General features: G+C 35.6%; 1 protein-coding gene and 1 long non-coding RNA gene across 2 annotated transcripts in view; both read right to left on the bottom strand.

The window, feature by feature from the left end:
- Positions 1 to 20,677, bottom strand: part of LOC308636207 — a 770,476-nt gene that overhangs the window by 406,385 nt on the left and 343,414 nt on the right. The window lies entirely within an intron of this gene.
- LOC308635495 (cell division cycle protein 27 homolog) overlaps positions 1 to 20,677 on the bottom strand; it is a gene marked incomplete at both ends in the record, with an annotated part of 32,637 nt that overhangs the window by 4,968 nt on the left and 6,992 nt on the right. The window contains 6 exons of the mRNA XM_081269930.1: positions 2,562 to 2,677; positions 6,101 to 6,215; positions 7,582 to 7,793; positions 7,897 to 8,051; positions 8,889 to 8,986; positions 16,062 to 16,187. Of these exons, the coding sequence (XP_081126056.1) occupies positions 2,562 to 2,677; positions 6,101 to 6,215; positions 7,582 to 7,793; positions 7,897 to 8,051; positions 8,889 to 8,986; positions 16,062 to 16,187 (822 nt within the window). The remainder of the gene's footprint in view (positions 1 to 2,561; positions 2,678 to 6,100; positions 6,216 to 7,581; positions 7,794 to 7,896; positions 8,052 to 8,888; positions 8,987 to 16,061; positions 16,188 to 20,677) is intronic.

Genomic DNA, 20,677 nt, shown 5'->3' with positions numbered 1-20,677 from the left:
GAATTGCATTACAGTATTGCTATGAGAAAACCACTCAACACTGGGTGGGGTAAGAACTGCTATAAAGGAGTAGGTAGAACAGTTCTTGGTGCTCATCCTGATTGGGAATAGGCAGAGGGCAGAAATCTCATACTAAATAGGCCATAAAGAGTACTCTTTCAATAGCAGGGCAAAACTAGACTGCTCTTGTTCCACCTAACAAAACAAAACAAACCCCAAACAAACAAACAAACAAAAAATCAAACTGCTTCCAAATAATCTAGCTGCATCCCAGAACAAATCTTAGAAATACCTAAAGTAATGATAATAATAATAAAAAATTCCAGTTGCTGTGTGGCTCGGGAGGCTGAGGCAAGAGGATCACGAATTCAAAACCAGCCTCAGCAACTTTGAGAAGCCATAAGCAACTCAGTGAAACCCTGTCTCTAAATAAAATTTTAAAAAGGGGTGGGGATGTGGCTCAGTGGTCAGGTGCATCTGAGTTCAATCCCTGGTACCTCCCCGCTCCAAGCATTCAACAATGTAACACCAATCAATAAGAAACACAACTAGAAATGACACAGTAATAGACTTTTATACAAAAACATTAAAAGGACCAATATAAATATTTTCTGACTATTTAAAAAGGTAGAAGAAAGCATGGGTAAGTAAGGAGACAAGCAAATCAAATTTCTAGAGATGAAAAAGGAGTGTCTGAGATTTAAAAAAAACCCAAAAAACTAAAAAAACAAAAAACACAACAACTCCCCACTGAATTGGATTAACAGTAAATTGGACATTATCCAAAATGAAACAGAGCGGAAAAAGCCCAGAAACAAAAACGGACAGAGTATTAGTAAACTGTGGAACAATTTCAATATGTTGAAGACCTTACCCTCAGTACCTGTGAATTTGACTATTTAGAATAGAGTCTTTGCAGATGTATCAAGTTGAGATTATAAGTGTGTGTGAGTGTGTCCCCTAATCCAGTATGACTGTCATACTTATGAGAGGGAAATCTGGAAAGAGACACACAGGGAAGATTGCCATGTGAAGATATAAGTAGATATCTTGAGTTATGCTGTCACAAACCTATCAGAAGCTTCAAGTAGCAAAGGAGGATTCTCCTCTGCAAACTTTGGAGGGGGAATGGCCTTGCCAACAACTTGATTTCAAATTTATAAGCTTTAAAACAGAGATTATATTTTAGCAACATGGTCTAAAGGAAAAAAAGTAAAAAGTGGGAGAGAATAAATTTCTGATGTTTTAAGCCACCCAGTTTGTGGTACAGGCTGAATATCCATTATCAAAATGCCTGGGACCAGTGTTTCAGATTGCAGAGTTGTCCCCCCCAAATTTGTAATATTTATATAATAAATTTTACTAGTGGGGCATTCCTAATTTGAAAATCTGGACTCTAAAATACTCTAAAACCTGAAACTTTTTGAGTGTTGTGTTGGGATTCAAAAAGTTTTAGATTTCAGAGCAGTTCAGATTTTCAGATTAGGAATACTCATGTTTTACAGCAAGCTTTAGAAAATAAATCCAAGCAAAAAAATAGATAAAAATGGCATAAACAATACAAAATATATAGTTGATAATTACATGTAGGTTTATATATTCTTTAGGGTTAACATATACTCAGCCTATGTAATGTTGCTCTGTAAGAAGCCTCAGCTCTTTCTCATAATGAGCCTCAAGCAATCACTATCAGCAAGCTGGTATTCATTATTACACTTACCATCCTTGTAGTAGAGCAACATTGAGACCTTTTAGACAGTCAAAGAATATGAACATTTGTGTCTATTTAAAGAATTCTGAATTTGAAGTTTTGAAGATTAATTTTATAATCTATGTATAGAAGTGCATAATGGGGGGAGGGGATAATGAAATCTATCTGTACTTGATCTGCAGAGAAGGTCATATACATAAAAAGAAATTACTCTGAGGAAATGTTTATAATATTTATAATATTCATAATATTAAAAAATCTAAGAGGGCTGGGGATATAGCTCAGTTGGTAGAGTGCTTGCATGACATGCACCAGGCCCTGGGTTCAATTCCCAGCACTACCAAAACAAACAAACAAACAAACAAACAAGCAGACAGACAAATGAAACAACAACAAAAAAACAATAACAACAAAAAACACTAAGAGGTGTATTGGAAAAACTTGTTTTAGGTAACTATTGTGTTATTTGCATTATAAAATTCAAGTAAAAATTATATTAGTCTTTTCAGAAGTCACAGATTTCAAGTTTTATATATTCAAAATTTATAACAGTTACATTAGAAATATATATATATATATAGGTACTAGGGATTGAACTAAGGGGTACTCAGGAGCCACATCCCAAGCCCTATTTTATGTTTTATTTAGAGACATGGTCTCACTTAGCTTGCTGAGGCTGGCTTTGAACTTGTGATTTTCCTGTCTCAGCCACTCAAGCTGCTCGAATTATAGGCATGCACCACCATGTCCGGGTACATTAGAAATTTGTGGGTCAATACCCAAAAATATAAAGAAGGTTTTACAGCAAGAAAAGATGAACAATGGGAATTTATAACATCAGAATAAATACCTTGTTTGAGGGCCAGAACTCTGTGTTTGTGCAACAAGAATTGGAGTGACCTCGCGACTATTTCCACTCTGTGAGAAGACAGACTTTGTTCCAGTTTGGCCCATTCTGGCAACAGACTGTAAAACAAAAAAAGTCTAAGGTTTGTGATTATCAATTGCAGTATAAGCGATAAAAGACACCATGATGCTCCCATCTACATTTTTGTAATGAAAGACCTCATAATATATATTATCTTAAAATACAAATTATAAATATCATTACTGTCAATTGCTATTAGTATGAATAATAATCTATTTCCTCATTTTAACATCAAAGGAATTTTACTTCTCTACTATCTTTTCATCTTTCACTTTAGTTTCAAAAGAAAGGCTCAAATTCTGAGGAACTATTCTATTTAACTCATTGTGAACATCTCTGTTTATTGCATACCTTCTCAATTTGGGGCTAAGTGCTAAAAAATTTTAAGACAGCTACTATTTTAGGATTTAACTTCCTATACATAAGAAATAGCAATACAATAAGATTTTTTACTCCTCTTTTGGCACTTAGTAGAACAGTTCTATAGAAGTTCATAGGAATAGATTTTTAAAAATCATGAAAACTTTCAAAATTCAAAAGATTCTGCTCTTTATTGTTACTATTTCTTTCTTGTTTTTCCAATCTTTCATTAAGTAGGTTTTTGATCCCCTTGAAGGAAAAAAAAAAAAAGATCTTTGCTTGCCTCTTCTGTCTATTCTTTTTTTTTTTTTTAAAGAGAGAGTGAGAGAGGAGAGAGAGAGAATTTTTTTTTTGGGGGGGGGTGGAGAGAGGGGGAGAGAGAGAGGGGAAGAGAGAATTTTTTTTTAATATTTATTTTTTTTTAGTTCTCGGCGGACACAACATCTTTGTTGGTATGTGGTGCCGAGGATCGAACCCGGGCCGCAGGCACACCAGGCGAGTGCGCTACCGCTTGAGCCACATCCCCAGCCCTCTTCTGTCTATTCTAACTCATTATCTTCTTTCTATTCATTTTACCATTTAGTTTCTTTTTTTTCTTGTATTGGGGATTAAACTCAGATACACTCCGAACCCTTTTCAATTACTTTTTAAATATTTATTTTTTAGTAGTAGTTGGACACAATACCTTTATTTTATTTATTTATTTTTATGTGGTGCTGAGGATCGAACCCAGGGCCTCAAATACGATAGGCGAGTGCTCTACCATTGAGCCACAACCCCAGCCCCCTTTTCATTTTTATTGAGACAGGATCTTGCTAAGTTGCTTAGGACCTCACTAAGTTGCTACCATTTAATTTCTGTATAAAGTGATCTTTGATATTAATGGATTTTTTTTTCTTTTGGTACTGGAAATTGAACCTCATCTACCACTCTGCTACATTCCAGTTCTTTTATTTTTAAGACAGGGTCTTGTTAAATTGCTAGATGGACTTCAAACTTGAGATCCTCCTGCCTTAGCTTCCTGAGTAGCTGGAATTACAAGATTACAAGTGTGTGCCACCAAGCTCAGCTTCAATGGACTTTTTTTTTTCACCACCAGATATTTTTCTTCAAAAGTTACTGTTATCCTAATATTGTGTACAAAATTATCAAAAAGTTTATTACAAATACTTATTAATAACTTTCTCAGGGGACTAGAGATACAGCTCAGTTGGTAGAGTGCTTGCTTTGCATGCACAAGGCCCTGGGTTCAATCCCCAGCACCACCAAAAGAGGAAAAAAAAAAAAAACTTTCTTAGCAGATTTGAAGGCCTTATTTTTTGTCTTTTCTAAATTCAATATCATTGGTTATCCTCTCTCCTCTGTTTTGAAAGTCTGTATAACTTCCTAAACAGTCCACTAACTTGACTGTGCTCTCACTTCATTTGCTGGCGTCCCTTTATTCTACAGTTTTAAAATGAGGTATATGTACTGTGTTACTTAGCTACTTTTTCTCTGGGAAAGCTGGGACATTTGTCATTTCTATCACTGGATAAATTATTTCCTCTACAACTACCCACTGAATATTTTCACCTACCCTACCATCACCTCAGAATAATACTTTATAATCCTTCCTCTTCCTTCCCAAAATTGGGACCTCCACATTCACTCAAAGGACAAACTTATAGTCAATTCTGGTCCTTTCTTATTTATCAAAGAATTATATACTGCATTCACTATTTGGCCTGATTATTTTTTTAGTCGATACATGTAACTCTTCTGGAAATGTTGTGTAAGAGGCAAGAAGAGAAGGGAGGCAGAAAAGGATGAGACAGTGTGTATATTTTATTGCTTAGGCACTCATCTGCTGCCTAACTTGTCTTTGAGCTGCTATGGCTCTTCTGGTTTTGGTCTACTTTACCTGGCACACAACCATTCTACCATGTTTTCTTCACAACTGTAATAAACTAATTCCACACACATAGTTTGCTCCCATAACAACACACCCATAGTTATCAACTTAAAAAAAAATCAGGTTTGAAATAATTCAATAGTTCATATGTAAATTACTTTACAGTTCCTTCTTTTTTTTGGATAGTTTTGAAGTTTCTATTTCCACTAAGGAACTATAGATACAGCTTTTGCAGGAGAGAGAAGGGAGGAAAAAAAAAAAAAACTTTTAGCAGATTTGCATTGTTCAGGAGTAAAACAACAAAAAATAACAAAAAAAGAAACATTTCTAGAAGGTAAGAGGCTACATCTGTTATTCATATATTAGTATGACTTAATTAGTTTCCATTTCTTAAACATCTATTAAGCATGGCAGTAGGCATTTAAAATACATGATTTAATTCTCACAGAAGATATCCTACACCACAGAAATGTTTCACACAAACGGTATTTTGTTCTACTGCAGCACATCTATATAAAAGAACATTATATAAAGAGCCTCAAAAAACTTTTTTCAGTGCTTATAATAATTATACTATCAAATATTTTTACTTTTACTAAATATTTATGAAAATTCACCATAAAAATCGTATTATCAGAAATATCTTGCTTACCTGAGCAAATTTTTTTTTCATGTCATTTATTAGTGCTATTTAAAAAACATGGACTGGGGTGCAGCTCAGTGGTAGAGCACTAGGCTAGCATGTGCAAAGCCCTGGCTTTGATTCCCAACACTGAAAAAACAAAACAAAAAAACAACACCCCACCCCCAACAAAAACCCCAACAAACCATTACCATAACAACAACAACACCAAGCAGTGGGAACAAGTAAAAACTATGGCAGACATAATTTGTAATTTATATTCAAAATATAGAAACAATCTTAATTTTGTTTTTAAAAAGGAATTAAAAGTAAAAATGAATATATTTACTAGCTATATGCTGATGAACTAACGAGTTATAATGTTAGTTGGTTGAAAAAGTCACCAGTTATGTATCTAAGATAACCATGAAGCTAGGACAATCATATTCTTTTATATTTTGATCAACAACTCTAAGGCAAAAACAATTACAGAAAAAGTTAAATTCTCTCTGAATTTATCTTTACAGATTGGAATTTTAAAGATTTTTTTAAAAATCAATACAAAATTGCATTTTACATGTAAAATACCTTTTTTGTAGGGGCTCCGGTGGATGGCACATCAATTACAGAAGGTGTATTAGTGTAGTTTTGTAAATAGGATCCATCTCCAGGACTTGGGGTTTCTAATGGCAAAATCCCAAAACTGAGAAGAGGTTGAAATCAAGGTGTCAAAAAGTCATCAAGGCATATATAAAGCAGCAGTATACTTAAATTAGAAGGTCTAAAAGGAAGAGAATGGCAAATCAGTCTTGGGGGCAGTGAGGACCTGAGGGGCAGATTAAAAATAAGCTGTGAATGAAGACTACACCACCCACCATTCCTAACACTAAAAAATAATAAAAAATAAAAAAAGAACTAAATTGAGATACAACTACGGATCTCAGGAGGTTTATAAAAAATAAAGAAGAGTGGCTTTATAAAAGCTGATAAGCATACACTAGATAATTAAGACATATTTAAGAGTTTTAAAAATTTCTCCAGGGGTTAGGCATATAACTCAGTGGTAGACCACTTGTATAGCATGTGCAAGGTCCTGGGTATGATCCCTAGCACCACAAACAAAATTCTTAGATTCTGGGTTTTAGATACAATTATGGAGACAATGTCTCTAGACAGTCTGGATATTTATCTAATAATTATCAGTATAATTATACAATGGTGTCTAAGGGCACTGTCATCTCACAGTCAAGTTATTTTAGTAGTTCCCTGGGCCCAAGGCCCCATTCATAGCATATAATTTTTTGACACTTTTAGATATGTACCCCTTTTGGATGGGTTCCTATATTTATACATACATATACTTCTCATAATTTTGACAAAACATTTCACTGATTGATAAATACTTCCTCCATATTTTAGAAAAATGTACTAAAAAAGCCCACTGATGTTAGCTAGGCACAGTAGTGCACGCCTGTAATTTCAGTGGCTTGGGAGGCTGAGGCAAGAGGAATGCAAGTTCAAAGTCAGCCTCAGCCACTTAGCAAAGCCCTAAGCAACTCAGTGAGACCCTGTCCCCGTCTCTACACAAAATATAAAATAGGGCAGGGGATGTGGCTCAGTGGTCTGGTGGCCCTGAGTTCAATCCCTGATACCCCCCCCACAAAAAAAACCTCAAAAAACAACAACAACAAAAAAAACAAAAACCCCCACACTGGTGTTGCTATGATTATATCATAGGCATAACAACATTTCAAGGGGTTCACTGCCATCTACTGATGTACAGCCATAAAGGTAGTATTTTTCAATGCATACACTAAAGATAATTAAGACAGGGGTTAGGCATATAACTCAGTGGTAAAACATTTGTATAGCATGTGCAAGGCCCGGGTATGATCCCCAGCACCACAAACAAAATAAAACAAATATACAAAATTTTAATCACATCCACTGTTATCCACAGTAATTTAGGAAATTGCTGTTCATGTTAATTTATATTATTAATCATATGAACCATTGTAATATCACAAAATATTACAATACATTTTGAACTAACTTTTTGTTTGACTTACCTTGGGGTTAATGGGCTAAGAGCAGCTGGTCCTCCTAATAAACTTCGACCAGTTTTTGGTTTATTTTGAACCTGTTTAGATAATATGAAAGTTCCTGTTCCAAGAGGTACAGTATCTGGTGAAATTACAGCTGAATCAATATAAGACACTGAGGAATCTGTATTCAAGGAGTACTTTGAATTGGAAGATTCTAAGTTCAATCTGTTTAATTCCTGAAACAGAAAATTTCTATTATGTCATTTATGACACATTGTTTAGCTCAGATAATTTTCTCAGTTTTCACAATCTTTTGAATGGTAGAGTAAATACACTTACAATTGTGTCCTGGGGTGTTTCCGTAAGAACTGTCTCAGGCTGTCTATGAGATAAACTATGATTAGATACTAGTGTTGTACAAGAATTGGGCAGACAGTTGCTAAAGTTCTGTATAGATGTTAACTTAAATGTTTGGTCAGGATCTGGCTTTTCACCTGCAAAGACCAAAAAAAAAAAAAAAAAGAAAAACAAAACAAACAAAAAAATAAAGATATTTGCCTCTGAGGAATAATTTTCTTTCGAGTTTTATAACTAAGTGGAAATAAGTCCTTATCTAGAGATTTAAAAAATTCTTCTGTCTATTTCTGTTAATCAGATTGGCCTTCCAAAAGCCCATCCATTAACTTATCATAAAAGTTAACCCATAAGACAAAGATGTAAATGTAGTAAATATACTAAATTGAAAGGACACTAGTTTTTAAATATAATAAACCACAGAAAAATGTAGATATGGATGTTTGTTTTACAGCAGAAAACAACTAGATGGCTTTTTTCTCAAGGTAGAAGGTGACTTTACAGAGGTGAAATGCAGGTGATATTACAGTAAAGACTGAAGTATTTCTGGGGATACAGACACCTGTTTTAAAATGATCCTTTACATAGCTTAGAGCATATATACTGAGACACTCTATATTGTCCAGGTGTCATTCAATTAATACTTTTTGTTCCAGGACTGTATTAATTTCTTATCCAGAAAGCAATTTGGCTAGTGATATACACACAATACAACTTATTCTAAAGGACTGAATATATTAAAGGTGAACTGGCTAAATAGAAAAGACTAGTGGATTTAATTTTTGAGGTAGCATAATGGAAGGTAACATTATTTCTGAATCATATGATTCTAATTCTCAATTTTAACAGTCCTTAGTTCACAAAATATTTTTATTGTAGATAGATGATTTGTATGAATCTCCAAAAATTAAGGGAGGAAAAAAAAAAAAAGAAAACATGCAAACCCCCTTCCATCCCCATGGCCTCCACCAACCTACCTATTTCACATAATGATTCAAAGGGAGACCAGAGGAAAGGATTTAAACTAAGGCTCTTTTGGTAACATTCTGATCCTTTGGCAAGCCGATCTGTCTTGCTGTGGAAACAAAAGAATAAAAAAGCTATAAAGCCCCAACATTTATGAAGATAATTTTTGGTTTAGAAAATCATATAAATCTTATATAAATTCTGACAGCACTCCTCTTGATGTTTCCCTCAATTATCAACTTCTCCTTCTTCCCATTTTAACTCTATTATTTGGAAAAGTTCAAGTTAAAAGTCAGGTGAAACAAATACAACATGAACTGAAATATTAAAATAAACTCTTACTGCCTTCTTGAATACTACCATATAACATCCCAATGGTAATTCTAAATGTGAGTTACATATTTTAAACATATTTAAAATTATTTGATTTTTAACAAAAAGCAGTAGCCCTTAATGAAAAGGAAAATTCATAATTCTTTCCTAAAGGTTTACATTTGGAATCTTCACAATATCCCTGGTAATAAATAACTTGTAACAATCTGGGATTATGAGAATGGCATTGCTGACTCCCAAGATTTCTATTAAGAGGGCAGAAGGGGTTGGTGGGTATTGAGATTCATTGACACTTTGAAGTAAAAATACTATTTACCTGGTCTGAGGTTTAAATGTTTTAATACCACATGAAAAAATATATATATAGCAAGTCTTCTAAAATTGTAAGGTTTTACAAAGAACCAGATAGCAATGCAACCAACATCAAAGGAACCTCCTCTTCAAGTGAAACTATCAGATAAAATACATAATCTGTTTTAATATGCCAATTATCAGTATAATCTTAGGGAACTATAAAGAAGACTTCCTTGGGAAAACAGGCATTAGTTTGCCTGCCTTCTAAATTTCTACTTTAAAAAAGGAGAAAACAGGGGGCTGGGGGTATAGTTGGTAAAGTGATTGCCTCACATGCACAAGGCAGTAGGTTCAATCCCCAGCACCACAGGGGGAAAAAAAAAAGTAGAAAAAAGGGCAAAATGGATGCGGTGGTGCACACCTATAATTCCAGTGGGTTGGGAAGCCAAGACAGGTGTTCAAAGCTAGCCTCAGGAGCAGTGAGGTGCTCAAAGCTAGCCTCAGGAGCGGTGAGGTGCTAAGCAACTCAGTGAGACCCTGACAAAATATGGCTGGGGATGTGGCTCACTCTCGTGCCTGAGTTCAATCCCCAGTACCAAAAGAAAAAACAAAATAAAAACAAAACAGGGCAAATAATATGATAAGCCTAAGAAGTTTCAAGTGGATATAGTTGCAAATGCCAGAATTCCCACCTATGTGGGCAGCAAAAGCAGGATTGAAAGTTTGAGGCCAAATTAAAAAAAAAAAAAAGTTTGAGGACAACCTAGGCAATTTAGTTACATCTTTTTTGAGGGGGGGGAGGGAAGGAAGGAAGGAGGGAGGGAGGGAAGGAAGGAGGGGGGAGGGAAGGAAGAAGGGGGGAGAGGGAGACAGGCAGAAAGAGAAAGAAAGGGAGAAGATGTTAGATGTTAACAGCAGAGATGTTATCAGCAGAGTGCTTGCCTAGCATGTGTGATTTGTTCCCCAGCACAGGAAAAAATAATAATAATTAATCTGGGGGGTGGTGTCCTAGGGAATTGAACTCAGGGGTACTTTACCACTGAGCTACATCCCCAGCCCTTTTTTAAATTTTGAGACAGGGTCTCACTAAGTTGCTGTGGTTGGCCTCGAACTTGTGATTGCCTGAGCCTCTTAAGTCTCTGGGATTCAGGCACATGCCACTGTGCCCTGCCCTATTTGTCTAACTTTGTTTGTTTTTTTGGGGGGGAGAATGTGTGTGCCAGAGACTGAACTCAGGGGCACTCAACCACTGAGCCATATCATCAATCCTATTTTGTATTTTATTTAGAGACAGGGTCTCACTGAGTTGCTTAGTGTCTCGCTTTTGCTCAGGCTGTCTTTGAATTCAATCTTCCTGCCTCACCTTCAACTGGTGTTACTGTGATTACAGGTGTACGCCACCATGCCCAGCTATTTGTCCCACTTAAACTAATAAACATGTGGGCAACACTCTGGCAATGGGCAAAGAGACATGTCATGGCGGGATTACTCTCATAGTAGTCAGAAGTAGAACAGAAGACAGTCCTTTGTTCATCCTAGCTAGATCTCTATAGTGGCAGCCAGAGCTGTTTCATGCTAGGGCACATTAAAAACACACATGCACACAAAGAAGGAATCAAAATGAATGTAGACTTTTGAAAAATGTAAATAAATTTTGTCAAAGTCCATGCCTAAGACTGTTCAGGTGAAATTTCTTACAAGAAAAATAATTGTCACAGATTGATTTAATCATCTAACAGGGACAGAGAAGTAACCTAAAAATAGGAAATAAAGAAAATGTATAAAAAGGCTATTTTCTAAAAGTAACAGAGTTAGAAGTAGTAAATCAATACTTGGGATTTATTATTTTTTTTTGGTGGGGGGAGTAATGGGGATTGAGCCCAGGGTTGCTTTATTACCAAGCTACATCTCCAGCCCTCCTTTTTTATTTTGAGACAGGATCTTGCTAAATTACTTAGAGCCTACTAATTTGCTGAGGCTGGCCTTGAACTTCTGATCCTCCTGCCTCAGTCTCCTGAATTGTTGAGATTATAGGCATGAGCCACTGCACCTGGCAGGAATTTTTAATATAAGGCTAGAAAGGGAAAATACAGTGAAATCTCAATGTTTGAGGACTATATTAAGCCTCTAACAAACTATTCTATGACTATTTCTTCTACTATTTTCTTCTTGTAATTCTGAAATAAAAACATTTCCTCTAGTCCCTTTCTTCATAAACCCTTCTCTGGTGAGAATCTCTTTGATAAATAATTCCTAAATCTACTTATTGACATCAAACTTACCTTTCCTCTGCCAGCTGGACAGTTTCATCTAAGTTTATTTAGTTCCTTACTTAAAGCTTCATGTGTTCAAAATCAAATTCATCTTTTCTCCTGAAATCTGTTCTCTCCTTAGATATTAGCCTGCCTCACTTCTAATTTTTCAAGTGAGTAGAAAATAGGGCAAATGATATGATAAAGATAAGAGGTTTGAGCTGGGCATGGTTTGTGCACTAAGAGCAACACTATTATCACAAGTTCACACTCAAAAAATCTACTTACAGACAATTCTGACTCATTCTTTCCTGACCTTCACGGTCAAACAGAAACCTGGCCTTAATTCACATACTTTTATTTTACCTCTGGCTTAAAGTTCCTTCTTTATTTTTACTGTTATGATCTGTATTGCTTCTTACATGTCAATAGTCTTCTTTTTTTTTTTTTTTAGTTTTCGGCAGACACAACATCTTTTGTTTGTATGTGGTGCTGAGGATCGAACCCAGGCCGCACACATGTCAGGCGAGCACTCTACTGCTTGAGCCACATTCCCCAGCCCCAGATTCTTAACACTCCATGTTTCCATTCATTCACAGTTTGCCTGTTTATTTTTTCCTGTGTTTTCCCTTGCAATTGATGTAGTATGCATGTATCTAGATTATAGGATGCAATTTTAGTCATAAGACAGGCATATCACAACTAAAATGAAAATTCAGTTTTGAGGCAGGATTGTTCCACTTTGGATTCTTTACCATCTTTATGATGAATAAAAATAACATAATCATATTCCTCAGAAGGGGGAAAAAGCTTCCATCTTCACAATTAGGAACTGCTTTCACACACACCAAACTTTTCTCAGGACTGGAGTTCAACTGCACCCTCAAAACTTTATTAATAATTTTATTTAAAAATAATAGTAGTACTTACATGTGCGAGGCAAGCGCTCTGCCACTGAGCCACAACCCCAGCCCCCAAATTTTAAAATTTAAATGTTCTCTTTTATTTATTTTGGGATAATTTTAGATTTATAAGAATGTCACAAAAGTGATAGAGTGCCTGTGTCTCTTATATATAATTCCCCCTAATAATATCTAATAAAATCACAGTACAATTATCAAAACCAAGAAATTGACATTAATATAACAGTGTCCTCATTTGGATTCAGCTGCTTTTATGTGTGCTCATTTGTAGGTATATAGTTTTATCACATTTACAGATCTGTGTAACCACCACCACAATCAAGATATAGAACTGCTCCAATTTCCCAAAGAAACTCCTTCAGCTGTTCTTTTAGTTACATTTTCTCTCAGAATCACTCATGTTCTCCATCACTATTATTTTGTTAAATCACTACATAAATAGAATTTCGCAGTATGTAAACTTTTGGAACTGACTTTTTTCACTTGCCACAATGCCCTTGGTATCCAAGTTATTGTATACAACAATAGTTCATTCCTCTATATTGCTAAGCAGTAGTAGTACACTATATGAAATATTTATTTACCTATTTACCCACTGAATATTTTCCAATTTGGGACTTTTACAAATAAGCTGCTATGATATATAAGTATCCCTGTCACAATGTATGAGGAATCCTGTTGTTCTGCATCCTTAGCTGAACTTGTTATTGTCAGAAGTTTTTTTTTTTAGCCATTCTAATAGGTATATTGTAGAATTTCATGATGGTTTTACTTGCCTTTAATAATGGCCAATGATTTGGTACATCTTTTTTTTTGTTTTGTTTTGTTTGTTTTTGTTTTTGGCAGTACTGGGGACTAAACCTAAGAGTAGGCTCTACTACTGAGCTATATCCCCAGACCTTGTATTTTTGAGACAGGATTTGGCTAAATTGCCAAGGCTGGCCTTGAACTTGTGATCCTCTTGCCTCAGTTTCCTAAGGTGTGGGAATTATAGGCATGTATCACTATGCCTGGCTGAATATGGTGCTTTTAAGAATATTAAAATTTTGACTTCTTTCACAAATCCTGCATTCCCAGGTATATATCACTCCCCTCAAATAATTTATAGTCTTCAAACATCTATTTTCCTTTAAAAGTTCTATAGTTATATAGAAATGTTATATTTTTTCTTTTTCTATCAAGTTTTTCCTAGTTGACATCTTACTCTTCTGCCTAACCAAGCAGAACTGATTACTATTTTATTATACAAACAAAATATTGCTCAAATTTTATCACAGTACTTTATTTATTTTTTTGTTTTACAAAAAGAAATCATTTTTTATTTAACAAAATCATCTTTTTTTTTATTAGTTGCTCAAGACAATACAATGATCTTGACATATCATACTTTGATTCAAATAGGGTGTGAATTGCTGTATGTTTACAAATGGATGTATAACCAATGTGATCCTGTAATCTGTACACGTGGAAAAATGAGAATTCACAGTACTTTTATTATAATAATAAAAAATTACAAACTTTGTTAACTGTTTCTTTCCTTGTATTCTATTATAAACGTTTGAGGGTGGGGGCTATTACTTACATTTATATTTTCAATGTCAAGTACTGTGTCTAGCTATAATGTGGGATAGATCTCCAAGTATCTTGAATGAACAACAAGAAGGAAGGTAATGCCAGTTGAGTGCAGGGCACAGTGGCATATTCCTGTAATCCCAGTGGCCCAGGAGGCTGAGAGTTCAAAGGAAGATTGAGAGTTCAAAGCCAGACTCAGGAACTTAGCAAGGCCCTAAGCAACTCAGTGAGACCCTGTCTCTAAATTCTATACAAAAAGTCATTTTCAAGTTTTTTTATTTTCCTCTATACAAAAAGTCATTTTCAAGTTTTTTTATTTTCCTCTTTTTTTGGGTACTTGGGGATTGAACTCAGGGGCACACACCCAGCTCTATTTTGTATTTTATTTAGAAACAGGGTCTCACTGAGTTGGTTAGGGCCTCGCTAAATTGCTAAGGCTGGTTTTGAACTTGTGATTCTCCTGCCTCAGCCTCCTGAGCCCCTGGGATTATAGGTGTGCAACACTTGGCTGGGCAAGTTTATTTTTCTTAATACAATATTCATTTGTCTTGGGGCTGGGGTTGTGCCTCGCGGTAGAGCGCTTGCCTCGCACGTGCAAGACCCTGGGTTCGATCCTCAGCATCAAATAAAAATAAATAAAGGTGTGGTGTCCAAGTACAACTAAAAAGTAAATATTAAAAAAAAATTCATTTGTCTTGATTTATCTTAAAACAGATGCTATTCTGGTTCTTTAAATAAGCAGTCCTCTGTTACTTCTCATACAACAGATGACATTTAGATATACAAAGTGCTCCCTTGGGCAGTTGTGAGCAATTTCTACTATTCTAATTGTAACTCAACCCACTACTTCAGAAGTATTTCAGAATGAAAATGAGTAAGAACAATATTATTATTGTTCAATAATATTATTGAATAATATTATTATTGTAGTAACTTTGATTTCATACTGACTTCTCTTGAAACTTTAAATAGATTTAGGGGCTGGGGCTGGGGCTGAGCAGTACAGCACTCGCCTAACACATGCAAGGCCCTGGGTTTGATCCTCAGCACCACATAAAAATAAATAAATAAAATAAAGGCATTGTGTCCAACTACAACTAAAAAAAAATAAATATTTAAAAAAATAAAATAAGTAGATTTAAAGAACTATTTCTATAATCACTATTATTTCAACTGCCACTGTAAGAGACTTCTTTTGACATACTTCAAAACTGTTATGATATGGGGCTGGGGTTGTGGCTCAGAGGCAGAGCATTCACCTAGCACCAGTGAGGCACTGGGTTTGATCCTCACACAACATAAAGATAAATAAATAAAGGTATTATGTCCATCAACAACTAAAAATATTTTTAAAAAATTGTTATGATATGCCAGATGATAACTGTCATTCTTTATTACTGAAATTTGCATTCAAGCCTTTAAGGAATAGCAGTGATATTTAATATCAGAGGAAAAAAATAACATTGTATTTATTCAATTGTTAAGCAGTACTGCTGTAGTTAATTATCATTAAAGCTAAAAAATTCGATCCACAATTTTACTATTTAACTGGAATCGGAAGATTTTGTACTATTCAGCCAAGTTATATTTGACAACATAGATCAACAGCTTTTTTTAAAAAATATTTTTAGTTGTTGATAGACCTTTATTTATTTATATGCAGTTCTAAAATCGAACCCAGTGCCTCACATATGTCAGGAAAGTGTACTACCACTGAGCCACAGCCCCATCCCCTCAACACAGGTGCTTTAAACTACAAAGCATTCTCATACAGGAAACATTTCTGGTAGTTTGAATCATTCTTACTTACCAATATACATGTCCCAACAATGAAAGAGTAAAGCAAGCTGAATCACCAAACTCAGTAACAATATCATCATGGCTTCTCTGCTTATTAAACACTCCACCAGATAAGATCTGTTCTCCCTCCGCAAGCCTTCAAAATATAAATTTATAGATTTAAAAACATCAAATATAAAAAGCACTTCATGAAGACACCATCATTACCAATATATGTCTTAAATATGGAGACAGATAAAGTAAAAGTTTATGGGGGCTGGGGATGTGGCTCAAGCGGTAGCGCGCTTGCCTGGCTTGTATGTGGCCTGGGTTCGATCCTCAGTACCACATACAAAAATGTTATGTCTGCCTAGAACTAAAAAATAAATATTAAAATTCTCTCTCTCTTAAAAAAAAAGTTTATGGTACTTTTAGAATAGCAATAAACATGTACTTCAAATTATTTGGGAAGAAGAAAATTATTGTCTTTACAATTTCAGTTTCTTCTGACATTTTTTAACTTATTAAATTTAATTTCTTTCTTTCTTTTTTCTTTGTGATGCTGGGGACTGAACCCAGAACCTTCTGCATGCAAGGCAAGCACTCTACCAACTGAGCTTTATCCCCAGACCTAAATTTGGTTTCTATGTAGACATCTAGTCTAAGCAATATAATCATTACACATGTCAGAAGAAATAGAAGATGATCATTTTACTGGAGGGAACTATGAATGGTTCTTTACTAACAAGTATGGTCATCCTTAGTTTTATAATTCCTTGAAATAGGAATGTACAAGCAAATTAAATAAGACTAATACTCATAGCTTTAATCATTTTAAGTTTTATGAATGAAATCTGAATAGCACTTCATCTCTTTTTGTCAATTATGTTTTCTTGATTAAAAAAAAAAAATTTTTGCCAGGCCAGAGTTTTAAAGTTTTTGATTAAAAATAACTAATTAAAATTACCATGTGGAAAACTCTCAAGTAGGTTAACAGCATATCCTGAATACATCCTTTCACTATTAATGGGACTTTTTTATTTTCTCCTAGTAAGACTAAAACACACACACACACACACACACACACACAGACACAATATAAACATTTATAAATAGGATAAGAACATCAATTTAGGGGGCTGGGGTTGTGGCTCAGTGGTAGACCGCGAGCCTAGCATGTGCGAGGCGCTGGGTTCGATCCTCAGCACCACATAACAATAAATAAAATAAAGGCATTGTGTCCAACTACAACTTAAAAAAAAAAAAAAGAACGTCAATTTAGAAATTGGTTTAAGAGACTAATTGGCAAATTAAGAAAGTCAGTTTTTAAGATTTAAGCATTAAAATTTTTGGAATTTAAAATAATCTAATAACAAATGTTCCAGAAATTTTATAGCTACTTTAGCTATCCCTAATTAACAAGTCATCAGTCACTGGACAAATAATATAGTATAGTTATAATTTATAAATATATGGTGACTTTATGAGACTTATTTACACCCTCCAATGAATAAAATGTACATACATGCTTTTAGATGTGCTAGGTCAGTTAATGGTGGAAGAGTGTTTGGAAAATAAATATTAACAAGGCTTGTACAGACTTCTTTCAGCCTCAAATCTGCCTCTGGTGTATATCTTTCTCCTATAGGGAGAGCACCTTTCACGTGGGAATTTTACCTCCTACTTTCAAGAATAAAAAGGAAGGTCAGGCCCTGGATGTGTAGCTCAGTGGTAGATTCCTTACCTAGCGTGTGGGAGGCCCTGAGTTGTTCCCCAGTGTCACATATGTTCTCCCCACCCCTGGGGGGGGTGGGGAAACAAGGACAATAAAAAGGAAGGTCAGAGTGTCCTTCTTACATCTGCTCTTTTTCAAGTGTGTTTAACTATGAATAATTAATGCATCAAAGTAGCGAATCTTTGGGTGGCATATTGATTCTCTATAACCTCAACATCTAGTCACAAAAGATCTACCAATATATATGTATATGTTTCTTTCTTTACCTCCCCTCTCCCAAACTCTTTGTGTGTGTGTGTGTGTGTGTGTGTGTGTGTGTGTGTGTGTATACTGGTGATTAAACCCAGGGGTTTTACCACTGAGCTACATCCCCAGCCTTTTTTAAAATTTTTTTTTTAGTTGTTGATGGACTTTATTGACCTTATTTTTATGTGTTGCTGAGGATCAAACTCAGTGCCTCCTTCATGTTAGGCGAGCACACTACCACTGAGCCACAACCCCAATCCCCACCCCCCACCTTTTTGATTTTTTTTTTTTTTTTGAGACAGAGTCTCACTAAATTGCTTAGGGCATGGCTTAGTTGCTAAGGCTGGCCTAGAACTTGTGATCCTCTTGCCTCCTGAGTCATTGGTATTACTAGCATATGCCACCCTGCCTGGTGCTGTGTGGGACTTCTTGACCCACTCTTGCCTCAGAGGCTTTGCACATACTGTTCTCTCTTCCAGAATACTTCTTATTAAGAATACATGCATGGAATTTAATTTCTTCCATTTCAGTCCTGCTGAGGGCCATTACCAAGTAGGAAATTTCCTTGCCAGCGTACCCCATGTTAATTTCGCTGTTGACATTGCATGTAAGGTGACCCTGCCCAAGGACGAGGGTGGATCCAGGATTAGGGTGTATCCTGCAGTTTGAGGAAGTATCCAGCTCCTTGGGTTTAGGGCGTTCCCAGTTTAAGTCAAATTTAAGGCGTTCCCAGTTTAAGACTATATGGGTTTTAGGGAAGTTGGAGGTTGAAGATTATTGCTGCCGGGATTAGGGCGTTCCTGCTCCCTGAGCTCTCGTGAGATTCTAAAAGTTGATTTGGAGAAAAGCCTCGTGGAGGAGGTGATTTGGGCGGCAGGAGAACGGGATTGCCCCGGAGCCTGTGTGGAGGCCGGTGTGAGTTCGGGAATAAAGAATTGCTGTTTGAATCTACAAAGCTGTGTGGTGGCTCGTGATTCTGTGCCCAGCCAAGACTGTGGCACAGTCCTTGGTGCCATGCCTTTCTCTGTCCTGCTCCCTCTCCCTATTACCCTTTATCTACTCTACTGATATTCCTTTCACTCATCTATTTGAATATTTTTATTTTATATATTTATTTATAGTGGAATTCACTGTGGTTTATTTACACATGTGTGTAGTATAATTTTGTCAAATTTACTCCATATTTTCTCTCCTTTTCCGTCCCTCCTCCCTCCCTCTTCTATTTCATTGATCTTCCCTGTATCTTTATGATATTTGATACCCCCCTTCCATATATTTTTTAATATTTATTTTTTAGTTATAGGTTGGCACTATATCTTTATTTTATTATTTTATTTTTATATGGTGCTGAGGATCGAACCCAGAGCCTCACGCATGCAAGGTGAGCGCTCTACCTCTGAGCCCCAGTCCAGCCCCAGCCCACCCCCTTCCATCTTTTTCCCCCCATCTTTTTGCTCTAGATTCCACATATGAAAGGAAATATTAGAACTTGATTTTCTGAATCTGGCTTATTTCACTTAAAACAATGTTCTCCAGTTCTATCTATTTACAGGCAAATACCATAATTTCATCTTTCTTTATGTCTCTGCCCAAGACACTCTTAATTCTACTTTTCATCCAGCTGTCTCTGCTTCTGTCCCAAATATACTTCTTCTAAACCTTTCCTGACCCACTGGAAAGTTGACTGTCCCTGCAATTGCCCAGTGCTACAGACATGCCATTTGACTCTCATCACTCTTTACTGTGTTCACTTCTCATTTGCCTATAAGCTCCACAGGGCAGAGACCCTATCTGCTTTGTAAGCCACACCTGATACACACATGGTACTTATTACTCATTATTCTTTCTTTGAATTAATAGAATATCGTAATTCCCCCTTATTCATGGGGAATAGCCTCCAAAAACCCCAGTGGATGCTTAAAACTGTGTATAGTATCAAACCTATAAAACACTTTTTTCCTCCACCTACACATATTAATTTAATGCTTATTTCTTTTTATCTAAGCACTTATTATCCATTGTGGTTGCAACTTGCAGTTTGAGGTATAAGAAAGCTAGTATGGATTTCTTTTTCCTTCTCCATAACTTCACAGACAGAATACTTATTATTGATGTAGATCTTAGCAACCTCAGTGTATTTCTTTCCTTAGAACATTAAGAAATTTAACTTTTTCAGTTATAGGAAGGACTTTGTGGCTTCTCTTTGGTATATCAGAATTGCCAGTATCACTCATCTTGAGTTTTGGGGCCACCGTTAAGTAAAATAAGGTCTTCTTGAACACAGGAACTATGGTACTGCAACCAAGTTGGCCACTAAGTGTCTTCTGGGTAGGTAGCATATATGGTATGTATACACTGGACAAAAGGATGATTCATGTCCTGAGCAGGATGTATCAGATTTCATCATGCTTCTCAGAAGATCATGTAATTTAAAACTTATGAATTATTTATTCTTGGAATTTCTATTCGATATTTTCAGACCACAGTTGATTGTGGGTAACTGAAACCTTGGAAAGTAAAACAGCAGATACAGAGGACTGTTGCAAACTAAATTTGTTTATATTATTATTATTATTATTATTTATTGATGGGTGTTGGGGACTAGATTTTTTAGTGTGTATGTGTGGTACTAAGGATGGACCCCATGAGTGCTCTACCACTGAGCT

This window comes from Spermophilus citellus (genome assembly GCF_964194105.1).
Source record: "Spermophilus citellus genome assembly, chromosome: 17".
NCBI lineage: Eukaryota > Metazoa > Chordata > Mammalia > Rodentia > Sciuridae > Spermophilus > Spermophilus citellus.
The sequence above is the reverse complement of the archived record's forward strand: the minus strand, read 5'-3'. Positions and strand labels throughout refer to the sequence as shown.